At 43.4% G+C, this 12,162-nt stretch overlaps 1 protein-coding gene across 7 annotated transcripts in view; it reads left to right on the top strand.

Moving 5' to 3' along the window:
• The window catches only part of kank3 (KN motif and ankyrin repeat domains 3), a 71,474-nt gene that overhangs the window by 24,886 nt on the left and 34,426 nt on the right, over window positions 1–12,162 (top strand). For all 7 annotated transcript variants that reach the window (XM_059991468.1, XM_059991467.1, XM_059991469.1 and 4 more), the window contains one exon: window positions 11,463–11,566. In XM_059991468.1, the coding sequence (XP_059847451.1) occupies window positions 11,530–11,566 (37 nt within the window). In that variant the 5' untranslated portion in view covers window positions 11,463–11,529. The remainder of the gene's footprint in view (window positions 1–11,462; window positions 11,567–12,162) is intronic.

Below are 12,162 nucleotides of genomic sequence, written 5' to 3'. Positions count from 1 at the left end.
TGCATCTTAGAATGAGTTTAATTTCTTGCTGTGCTCCCAGTAGCACGTTGTCACTTGTTTGAATAACAGTGGAGATAGGAATTTCTGATTGTGTCAGTCAAATGTTAATAGCCATCAGGCCAACAAGGCTGCATTCCAAGGAGTGGGTCCACTGCTGGGAATGATTTCCAGCCACAATTTGTTGTTGACTGAGAGCTTAGCGCTGTTAGTTCACACCTGCCTGTGCAAGTCACGCAGCCGGCTCTGCTGCATAAAATGCAGTAAACGCTGAAAGAGAATTTTATCTGGGTTTAGCTGGTGAGACCTTTTGCAACAGTTTGGTGTTTCTCGGGTACATGATCTGCTCCGGAAGTCCATAGCTGAGTTTCCCTCACAATTCCGGAACAGGAGTTCTGTTACCTGCAGGGCTGTGGAAGATGGAGGTTGGATCTGAGGGGGATTCACCTAGTTCACACCTACCCCTCCACTCATAAGTCATCCGTGGTGCACTGACCCAAAACATCCGAGCAATTCATGAAGTGTGGGATTTGCAGACTGAAAGTCTCTCTACGTAGTGCTTGCAATACAACTCAGTCTCACTTTATTGGCTGTGCATCATTTACCAGGTCTAGATCCATTGTTTAACATCAGGATTGTCTCGGACTCTATGGCACAATCTCTTTGACCTGCTACCATCAGGCAGAAGGTACCATAGTATAAGAACAAGGGCTGTTAGGCTTCTCCCAGGCTGTGAGACTTCTGAACACTCTGCAACCACCCAATACACATTGTTTAAGACAGCACCAGAAGCATTATACTGTTGTATATTTAACTATATGTTGTATGTGCACTTTATGTCAACTTGTATATCTGCAGAATACTTTTTTTCTATTATCTATTAATATTATTGTATTGGTCTTATTTTATATGTTGTATGTGATATATGGACTGCGTTTTAAACCTTGGTCCCTGAGGAACATTGTTTCATTTAGCTGTATACATGTATACAATTGAATGACAACAAACCTGAGTTTGAATTTGATTTGAAGTAAAACAAGGCACCTTGACAAATGCTGAAAAATTCCATTCAGTGAAATGCATTGCAAGTGACATTAGAAGCAAAACATATGATAGGCTTCTAACTTCCAACTTCCAAAAGTGCTGTAAGTAAATTAGTAACTTCTGAAGTTTAGTCATTCTTTTGAGGACAAACATTGCAACCACTTGGTGCACTAGAACTATGGTGAGACAAATGAACAGTTAATCTCTTTTAACTGGGTGATATGTTATCCACAGCATTTGGAAAACTCTTCTGCTCTTTGAATAACCCCTTTTAATCCATCTAGGCATCTGTTTCAATTCTCATCAGCCTGAACTGAATGAACCTCTAATGTTTGATCCATTTCTGAAATTTCTCTGTCATAACAAGGGAGTGTACGCTAACTGTTCTGGGCTTGTATGCATTTTCCACTCAGTGAAATTGTTTGAATAACACAGTTGTGTAGGAGGACTTTTCGAAAGAGGGTTACTTTCTTCTTAACCAGCCCCTCAGGATTGAAGATGACTTGTTTCCACTTTAGTTTTCTATGTTCTCAGTGCCAGCTGTGCACTCATTCATGGACAGGACAGGAGATAGCTGAGAGGGTAGGTGGGAGGTGGTGTACTCTCCATTACTAGCACAATGCCTGGGTGTGATCTGGATAGATAGTCTCGATTTCTCAGCACTCTTTCTCCATTCTGACTGGTCGTCGGTCAGAGTCCCAAAATCAATGAAGAAGATTTGGTAATGCTGAAAATATGCTTACACGTCACTAGCTAGCCTTACACCAGTGAAACCCATCAGAGTTTCCAGTTTTAATTAAAGGCACAGCTTCTTTAATATGAGAACAAAAATCCAAACTGCTGGAGGGCAGGAAGCATAGGTGGAGGCAAAGGGTGAGTCGAAATTCTAGGTAACCTCTCTCCTCCACAGTTACGGTCAAATCTGCAGAGTTCTTCTAGCAGCTTTATTCTTGCTCCAAATCCGAGCACCTGGAGCCTCTTGTGTCTCCCTCTACATTGTAGGAGCAGAGGAAAGTTGACTTGGGTCACACTGGAGATGGAGGTTTGGCATCAGGAAATTTACCTTATAGCTGGTGTAGTGCTTTCTTTCTGTCGTTCACACTAAATCAGTAATCAATACTTCTGCTGGTGAGGTTAAGGGAAGGACCTCCCTGACTGTTATCTGTCTGCATAGCTGGTGTTAGTTAGAAACATAACGAATCTTAACTGTTCGACAGATGGCAGCAAATTGTGGACAGAATGGGAGGGGACATGGAGAGACCTTATGATTTCAAGAGAATGAATTGAAGTGTAAAAGCCAGTGAGGAGGAAATCTGCAAATGTTCCTCTCTACCCAAGTTCCTAACTTTGATCTGAATCAGCAACTAAAGGCCGTCTCTTTCTTTAAAAACTACCTAAAAACGAAATTGCCCCCAAATTCTTAGCAAAATTTGCCAGATTTTATGAAACATCAGCATTACTATCAAATGATTTAATTATTACAATGGAAGTTCGGACCTCTCTGCTGAATCCCACCCTGTCACTAAAGCTCAGACTTGATTTCCCACAGCCACCAGGAAATCGTACCTTGCACGCCTGTGATCCCCTTTGATTATTAGTGCTTTGGTATTTTAATTCAACCAATGCCGCCCATGAGGTGGAGAACTCTAACTTTATTTTTGAACAGGTGTTAATTTCTGTGCTCATTGGAGTATCTCCTAAAACCTTATGAGTAGGAATCAGAACTTTGCTCAATGATTTTCCATTGCAGAAGAAATTGGAACTGCTCAGGTGTTGAAAGATAATACCCCCGAGCATTGGTGGAACAATGGGTTTGAGGACCATGAGTCCATTCAGGGCTCCTGTAGAATAATTGTAATCCTCATTGGTTTCTCAATGGCTGGCTCTTCTGAATTAAGTGCTTGTCCTCTTACTCTCGAGGGGCCGAATGGTCTACTTCTGCACCTATTGTCTATTTTCTATTGTCTATTGCAGTGACTGAAGAACAAAAAGAAGGCTAGTGAGCATCGTTGATGCACTGCACAGTCCTATAGGTCAATGTGAACCCCTTGATGATCATATTTTGAAAAAGAATGAAGAAGTTATCCTTGGTGTCTTGGTTCTTATTTACCACAATCAACATCACACAAGGGTCCATTATCACAGCTTTGTGTAGCTTTCTAATTGTTAGGCAGTTCCTCAAGATCAAGGAAGACTTCTTCCACTCTGGTTTAGTTGGTTCTGATATGGCTGATTAAGCCAACATGGGGAATTGCACGTGAAAGGACAGGCTGAGACCAGTGAGGTACGCCAGTGGGTAGTCTATGAGGGAGTCACTTTCTGCTTCTATGTGCTCCTTATGAATGGACATGGTTCCCAATACCATCCTGAATGCTCCTTCTAAGTTTGAGAGATCACGAGCCAGAAACTCCCAGGAGTCAGTGGCAATGCAGTAGATTCTGGTTAATTGGGACACACCAGGACCAGGACATTTTGGCCCAATTAAGCAGCTGCCCCAATAAGCTGAAGCTTCATGGAAATAGCTAAAGTATAAAAAGACAAACTACCATTTAACCGAGTAAGAAATTATGTATCTAAATAAAATACAGAGCCAATTAGACCACCACCAACACCACTACAGTTCAACGGTGTGGTAGTTCGTAATAGTTACTGACAGAGGAAGTCATCCAGGGTATGATGCTGCGTCTTTTTGGTTGATTGTAAATAAACAAAAACAGTGTGGACACCTGGGGTAATTTTTTCAGCTAGTGCCAAGTTTTCCTGGCATCTTGACAAAGGTATGAAATATTTTAAAGTCAAAGTAAAAAACACAGTGATCAAAAATCACTCTTCCTTGGATCGACGCCCATCAGCCTAGATGGATAACATAACACAAGCACGTGTTGTTTAAAAACTGTTCGCTCTGAGCACAATGTCTAAAGGCTAAACAAGCACCTGCAACTGAGAGTGATTAGAAACTGCTTGGCAACAGTCTCCTGTCCCAATTAAGCAGCGTAGTGTCCCAAATAAACAAAAGGAATGCAGGCTACTTTCTCAATTAGTTTTCGTTCTTTAAGAGTTGGCCCAAATAAGTGTCTGTCCCAATTAACCAATGGCCCAATCAACCAGAATCCTCTGTATGATGATTCTCAAGGAGGCTCTCAGCACATCCGTCAATCTTGTCTTCTGTTTGCCTGTTAATTTCTTCAGCTCAGAGTTGACACACAGGGATCTGGTGTCAGTCAATTGAATAATTTGGCCTACCCCAACTGAGTGCGATATGTAACTAGGACCGCAGTGCTGAGATTGGCTTGGGAGAGGTCACTGATGTTGGTTAAGTTTCAGTCTTTTGGAGTTGTAGGAATTTGCAAAGACGGCAGCTCTCCTCTTTGCCAACTGTGGGTGTGGGAAGAAGGTGTGGAGAAAAATATGCCGTGGGTTCATCCCGAGCAGCTGCGTGACAGAGGGCTTTGATCTACGGGCTGTTCCCTGGAACACACACGGAGAACATTGCGTGCCGCTGGCAGATCACCAACTTGGTGACAGATGCCCTTCGGTCTGCCCAAAAGGTTTTGGCCTGCCAGCACGGCGGGATGCCCGTGGAGGAAAGCTGCTGACTGGCTCATTCCAGGCTGCAGGGGCGCTCGTTGGAGGACGCACTGAAGTTTGGTGCAGCCTCCGCAACTGCTGAGTGGTGAAGGGGCACAGTTTAGTGTTCTTCTCCTATTGAAGAGGGAGGTGCCAGGTTGAGTGAGGAAGCCTCTCAATTATTGTAGAAGTATACCACCACAGAAGTGGCAGCACTGGTACTGATGTGTAGGAATGTAATAGAACTGTACTGAAAGCCATGAAGGACTATGAATGTAAAACTGAAAAGGCATTGCACAGTTTATTCATGTGAGTTATTTTTTAGTATTATGAATAAAGTTTAACAAAAATTGCAGAAGCTGCATTGGTTTTATTTTTAAATTGCATTAAATGTTACAAGCTACTTTAGTGTCACTTGAATTCACATTCTGATCCATTCTTAACTGATCTGGTAACATTGCCACGAGGGGTAAGCAGTGCTGATGGCCTGCTGTCGGTAATCCAGGTCTCTGAAGTATAGAGGAGGTCAGGGATCACTGCTGCCCAGTAGACTGCGGGACCTGTGCCAGTTCTGAGTTCTTTATGTTCCAACACCCTATGCTGATGATTAAAGTGGTGGTGCACCTTGTCACTGATGTCTGCCCCCATCCAGGGGCGGCAGGCAATTCCTCAAAGTGTCCCAATCGTGACTGTGCCCCCCATTGTACTGTCCCAATTTTTAAATGTGAGAGGCTTACATGGCTGTAAAAATGCATCTCCTTTTACACTGTTGCAGCTGTTTTTGTTCATTGCCTGCAAGATGATTAGTGTGAATTGCCGCCTTCTAGCTGTGGAACGGATTCTGTCAGCCTTGTGGGCAAAATACAGAGTTTCCATCATAAAGTGTGCAGGGGAGAAATGCACAAACTGCACTCGTTGCATCAAACCACATGGAGCATGGAACCTAACGCTGGCAGCTGACCCGTCAGCTTACCCGTCACAGCACTGTGGTTATATTACCAGATCAGTTATATAAAGTATGAACCAATTATCAAATCACACTAAAGCAGTTTATGAACTTCAATCCAGTTAATTAAACACATCTGGAAGAAATAGTTTGTTTAAGAAATATGCCAAAAATGCCATTAGAGAGTTACTAAAAGCAATTCAAAAATCTGCTGTCCTTAACCGTTTAAATGCGACTCCAGCTTGTGGACCCACAGAAACGTGGTTGATTCTCTAACTACTCCTTATTCTGAGCTTATTCTGGAGCAATCCCACATGGTAAAGAAAGAGAATTATGAGAAACACACTTCACTGGCTGTTTCTGTGCCTTGTCCAAAGGAATGTAGTTGTGCTTGTTGTCACTGGACGTCATTTAAAGAGAAGCTCAGGGTGTCCTAGGACCACCCATCTTCAGCTGCCACATCGATAAACATCCCTTGATCGTAAACATCGTTTGTTTATTTATTGAGAAGCAGTCCGGAACAGGCCCTTACAGCTCTTTGAGCCCAGCAGCCCCCGATTTAATCGGAGCCTAATCACGGGACAACTTTCAATGAAGTTGATTCTAAATGACCAATTAGCCTACCAACCAGTACGTGCTTGGACTGTGGGAGAAAACCAGAGCGCCCAGAGGAAAACAACGCGGTCATGGGGAGAGTGTACAAATTCCTTCCAGACAGCAGTGGGAATTGAACCCGGTGACTGGTACTGTAAAGCGTTGTGCTAACCACTATGCTACCGCACTGCCCTGTTCCTTTGTAGTAAGATCAAGTTGACGTATATCAAGCAATGGCTGTCACTAAACATCACTAAGAGAATAGATAACCGTTAATATTCAATTACATTATCATTGCTAAGTACCACAACCTCACTATCTTGGAGATCATCATTGACCAGAACCAAACTAAGAAGACAGCTCAATACCTGTGAAGATAGTCAGAGACAGCATACTCAGGGGATGGTAACTCATGTCATAAGATCATCTATATAATGTGAATTAGGAAAAGGGTGGGATACCTCCAGTTGTAATGATGAATATGCCTTCAAAAAGAATTTCCACCACCCAGGGCAATAGTTACACTATATTAAACATTCACTCCCTCTACACCCCTGTATATCCACAAAACACACTGCAGCAAGTTCGTCAGCACTAGCTGGGACCTGGGTGGGCAAGAGCAGCAGCTGTGCAGGAACATCATCACTCCTCAAATTATTCGAGTTTCGAGATCGATTCAGTTCGCCCATTGCCGTCGTGCCAAATTTGTTGTAATCCATTTTTGAGGTGCAGACTTCAGTGACCAAAGATGCCAGTTCTCCACCACTGCCCTCGGGGCAGTTAGCAATGACTAATACCGGTCTGATGGTAAAGTCTTCACCCTAATTTTTGGGCAACGTTGCTGTGCATTTTTAACAAGCGAGATCACAGTTACTCCCTGCAACCCACCTGCTCCTATCCAAAGCTGAATCAGTGCTACCTTTTTAGCGAGAGACGGTGGAGATTTATAATGAATGCAGAATTGTGCAAGGAACTCTTGTGGCAGGAGGTGGATGAGGTAGTCGGGTGACGGGAACAAGGGGATGAGATTCCGATGAATGGTGGTAGTTCTGGACTGATGACATTAGTGACCAGATGAATCCTGGTGAAGGGAAGAGGCATAGCCTGATCTGTGGGGAGACTGATGACACCATTTTGGACTTGGTTTCCTAGGAGTGAGCACATGCTTATTTTCATTCTGTCTATTTGCTAAGCGTAGAGTACTCTTTATTTATTAACAAACAAAACTAAATTAAAATGGCAACAAAACTGACCTATCAAACCCCTCCACACTCATGATAACTGGAGAATCATAATTAGATTCTGTCTCCACAGCCATCCCCCTACATCTGCCCTCTGTCCCTCACACCCCATGCATCCACTCCTCAGTACGTCACCTCCTGACAGAAGCAAAAATATTCAGAAGATCCTTGGCAAAATAGGCAAATATGCTCTGGGAAATTTCCTCCAACTTACTTAGTTTCTTTTGGTGAATCAGTAGAATTTTATTTAGGATAAACAGGGGAATTATTTTAACTGATGTAGCATGCTTGTATGGGAGTATCTGGCACACTTTCTGAAGATGCCAAAACATTTCATTGTAATTAAATGCCATTCCTATCGTGTGAAAACCTCAGATGCCTTTAGTGACTTGCTGAACTGCCGCCAGTTAAAGTTATAAATCCTTTAAACTGTGACTAGCTAGTGGGTTTATTTATAATTTTTCATCAGAGGTTTGCTTAGGAGCAAGCTATTTGTTTTTCTTTCTAATCAATGTTGAAACATGCAAGCACAGTCAAGTTGACTGAAACAGCATGAAGGTCTCTACATACCTGTGTTTGACAGCTTTAGTACAAGTGTGTCTCTTGTTTCTGCTCTCCGCTCAACGGCTTGGATTGATCCAGGGGCATGAATGTACAATGAGCTTTCCACAAGGCTCCGCAGATGCTTCAGGAAGCAGGGTGGCAACTCAGTAAGAGGTTAGATCACGTAATCAATACTTTTGTTAAAGATTTGCCAGTTTTAAAGAGAATCGTGAAAGAAGTGTTGGAGCTGGAGGGTTGAAGGAGGGAATTTCACGTAGGAGTGAGGTAGTTGGAGAGACGGGTAGTAATTGTGTCATAAAGGAAAAGGTTGCAAAAGAGAAATGGAGGGTAAGGTTATTCACCTAGGAGTAGTTTTAGTGTATTTAAATACTAATGAGAGAAGATTTAATTATGAGAACAAAAGAAAATTGATAGAAAACTGCTGGTCAGGGAGCATGTGCAGAAAGAGAAAGCGTCAAATGTTGCAGGTCAGACCCTTTGTTAGAAGAATTTATGGCCTGAAGTGTTGACTCTTCTCTTCCTGCAGAAGCTGCCTGGCTGGCTGAGAGTTCCCAGCAATCTCTGTTTTTATTTTGAATTTGTTCCAGTCTCAGTTGTTGCTTGATTTTCATTTTAAGTGTTGAGACTTTAGGTGGAAGAGGGGGTGTAAAGATGTGACTTGGTGTGGGATATAACGTGGTAAGTAGAATTTTGGAAAATGTGAAATTTCTTGTATTGGACAGGGTTTGTACGATAATTGAAGCCCTGATGGTATTGACTACATTCTGTTAAAAAAGAAGTAGAGATCCAGGTAATAGTCAAAAACAATGAATAGAATGCAAATGGACTATAAATGTAAGTATGAAATACAGCAACATAAAAATTCCCATCAAAGTTATTTATTCCTCAGCTGCTGTATATGGGTTAGGTGCAATGCAACTATGTATGGTTACAGTGAACATTTGAATGTCATGCTTTCGAATCCTATTCCTATTCTCATTCACTAATCAGTTTCCCCTGTCCCAGGTCCTGGTGTAGATAAATTCAGTGTGTAGCATGGGCATGATGGGCTGAAGGGCCTTTAACTCTATGAGGCTGCTTTCTCCAGATCACATTACTTTCCTCACTTTGCAGAAGAATCTTTAGGGAATGGAAACTAATATGTTTTTAATTGAATAAATTATGGTCTGCAGTGGATTAATCAGCCATCTGTTTGTTCAGCTACAGCCACCAGTAACTATGGGCTTTAGTAAGAGCCATGTGACCTGAATGTTTTATGCTTACAGAGTTAAGGCATAAAACATTTTATACATTTCTTTCAACTCATTTTCACTGTTACTTTTTGGCTCCCTCTCTCCCTTCCCCTCCCCCTTCCCTCTCCCCTCTCCCACTCCCTCTCTCCCTTCCCCTCGCCCCTCCCTCTCCCCTCTCCCTCTCCCACTCTCTCTCCCACTCCTTCCCCTCCCCCTCTCCCCTCCCCCTCTCTCCCTCTCCCCTCCATCTCTCTCTCTATACTGCTCTCCCTCCCTCTCTCTATAGCCTTGTCACTTGCTTTCTTCAATATTTTCATGCTTCTTTCTCTCTCCCCTCTCACTCTTTTTCTGTCCCTGATGCTTTGCCTGTCTCTCTGAGTACCACTGATCTGTTTTTATCAAAGATATCTCTATGTTGTAGCATCCATTCCCTGTGGAGCTGTGTCCTGACGCCACATTGCCATGGATGCATGTACAGCGTCAAGTGCAGTGAAACCGTTGTCCTCTCTGAGCCCCTGAACAGGGTCATGAAAGCTCTCGGTTTGGGACTCTGTGACCATGGTGCCTTGAGACAGCATTTCAGAGTTGGTGGGTAAGATGGAGCACTAAAGGGCGTGTTTTAGTCCATTGCTTTTTTAGGAGTCAATCTTTGATGAACTCTGCTTCAGATAGAGAGGCTGGGCTGTGCAATATCACGGTACACTGATAGAAGACTACTTTATTTTGAGGCAGAGACCGTAGCAGCGGCAAACAGTCGCACAGGTAGCGGCTTCTCCAGGTGTAGAACTCGGATTAGATCTGAAGACCAAATATCAGGAATTAAAACAACTGCTGAGATAACATAGCAGAGTGGCTCATTCATTGGTTGTTTTTGTTTTATTGACGGAAGACACTGGAGCTAAACAAGGAAAAGTCTGCATTTGAGAAGTGGGGCCCAGCAAGCTGAATAATATTCCTGAGGGGCTGTCCAAATGTATTTTACAGATCATGGCAATTATCAGACTTTTTCCTTGCTCCTTCAATTGCTTCAGTACTGTGCCAGGACTGTGCTAAATTAAACATTTTCGGGATTGCTTTGATTCCTAATATGAGTATCCTGAAATGCCTACCCACCCCTTCAACACATCACCATTTCGTCAAGTAGATTGTCTCTGGGCCTTTGGCAGGGCTACCTGGCAACCACCTCATTGGTGGGGAGCCCTCTTTTCTACTTACCCCCTACCTGGATTTGGATCTGACTCCCAATCAGTACTAGCTGGCTCTCCTTTGGTCCCTCCTCTCCGTAACTCAGGCAGGAGTGTTTGTCACTCACTTGTTGGAGAGGAGTTGGCTGGGATTGGGTGCTGGCGACTCCCTGGAGCTTTAGAGAGGCAGCATCAATCTTCCTCATATTGTTCTTTCCCCATATCAAGAGGCCACTGACGATAAACAAATAGCAACACGGAATATGGTTCCTGGGAGAATTTCAAAAATTCCCAGAATGTCGTTTTACAAACAGAATTCTTTTATTGGCCATTGAGAGCAAATATAACCTAATATTTTTGGGGAGAAACCTACTGGATCGAGTGCAACAGGATCTTACATCTCACACAACCCCGTTTTCCATTCACTTCATTGCTCTGTAAAATCTCCCAAGAGGACAGGTAGAAATGCTCTGAACCCATGCAATTCACATTCCCTGAGCTAAACGAATCTTGTCTGTTGCAAGTCAGCAGCCTTTAATAGTCCAGTGGCTAGGTCATAACCAGAGGGTGAAGTCCTCCAAGTTGGCTTGTTTTCCATTTCCATTTCATATTCTGTCAGGTAGTTTGTTTCTGGGCTTTGGGCAGGGCTGTGCCACAATTACCACAATGGTGGTGTGCCCTCGATTCTACTTACCGCCATCCTGGATTTGGACCTGACTCCCTGTCTTTCCAAGGACAGCTCACTCTCCATACCTCTGAGCATCACTTGATGGTAGAGCCACCACTTATGAGGTCTTTGCCATATAGCCCTGCCAAAGGCCCAGAAATAAGCTAACTGAGGAGATGGTGACATGCTGAAGGGGTGGGTAGGCATTTCAGATTACTAATACAAGGAATCAAATCCATCCCAAATTGGTTAATTTGGCTCCGTCCTGGAACAATACTAAAGGAGGAAAAAGTCTCACAACTGTCATGAACTATAACGTACAGTGTAAGAATTAAGTCAGTATTTAGCCTTGTTGCCTCTCTCCACAGTGCATAAATCTGTAAAATGTAAGATTGTACCGTTACATTTCTACCATGTTCATGGCAGGTTGCCTGGTCGGCTGAAACCACGGCTAACTGTTGATTTCATGGGCACCCTGAATGTCTGAAGGAAAATGGAGCAGCCTGCCCGAATGAATCTCAGCATACCGGGTAAGTACCTGCATCCACTTCGGGGCTAACGAACCGGCTTCTCCTCACTAGAACTGCGGCCACCTTGGCGACTTCTGTTGTGCCTGATGAGTGACAGATGCCCTGTCACAGGGATCCGTTTCCATTCTAAGTCTGGATGCTCCGAGGGCTTCCTTAAGCTCCCACAATGACCCCGGCATCGCCACCTTGAACTCACCGACTCCCCTTATTCTAAACTTCCATTTCAATCACTGAATGTGGCACTTACCTCCATCTAATTAAGCTGATGAGTAGACAAGGCCAGCACAGGTTGTGGTAGCCTCTGAAAGGAATTGATTGGCTTGATAACTGGGAGCCAAGCTCCGAGCAAAATTGCTCTATATTATACAGCTAATCCAGTGTTCTTTTCCCCCTACAATCAGGCCATCATATTCACACGATGAAAAATTAATCACAGATAAGGAAGCTGATTTGAACGCAGCTTTCAAATACATTTCAGTATCCTTCAATTTCTTAAGCATCAGTTGCCTGATATCAGCTGTGGCTCAGTGACTGGTGATTGTTACTTCTGGCTGAAGAGCCCTACCACTGAGTGGTTTACAATAATCCAGGCAGAA

The sequence above is a fragment of the Hypanus sabinus genome, chromosome 16 (assembly GCF_030144855.1).
Source record: "Hypanus sabinus isolate sHypSab1 chromosome 16, sHypSab1.hap1, whole genome shotgun sequence".
NCBI lineage: Eukaryota > Metazoa > Chordata > Chondrichthyes > Myliobatiformes > Dasyatidae > Hypanus > Hypanus sabinus.
This window is presented reverse-complemented; position numbering and strand designations above follow the sequence as displayed.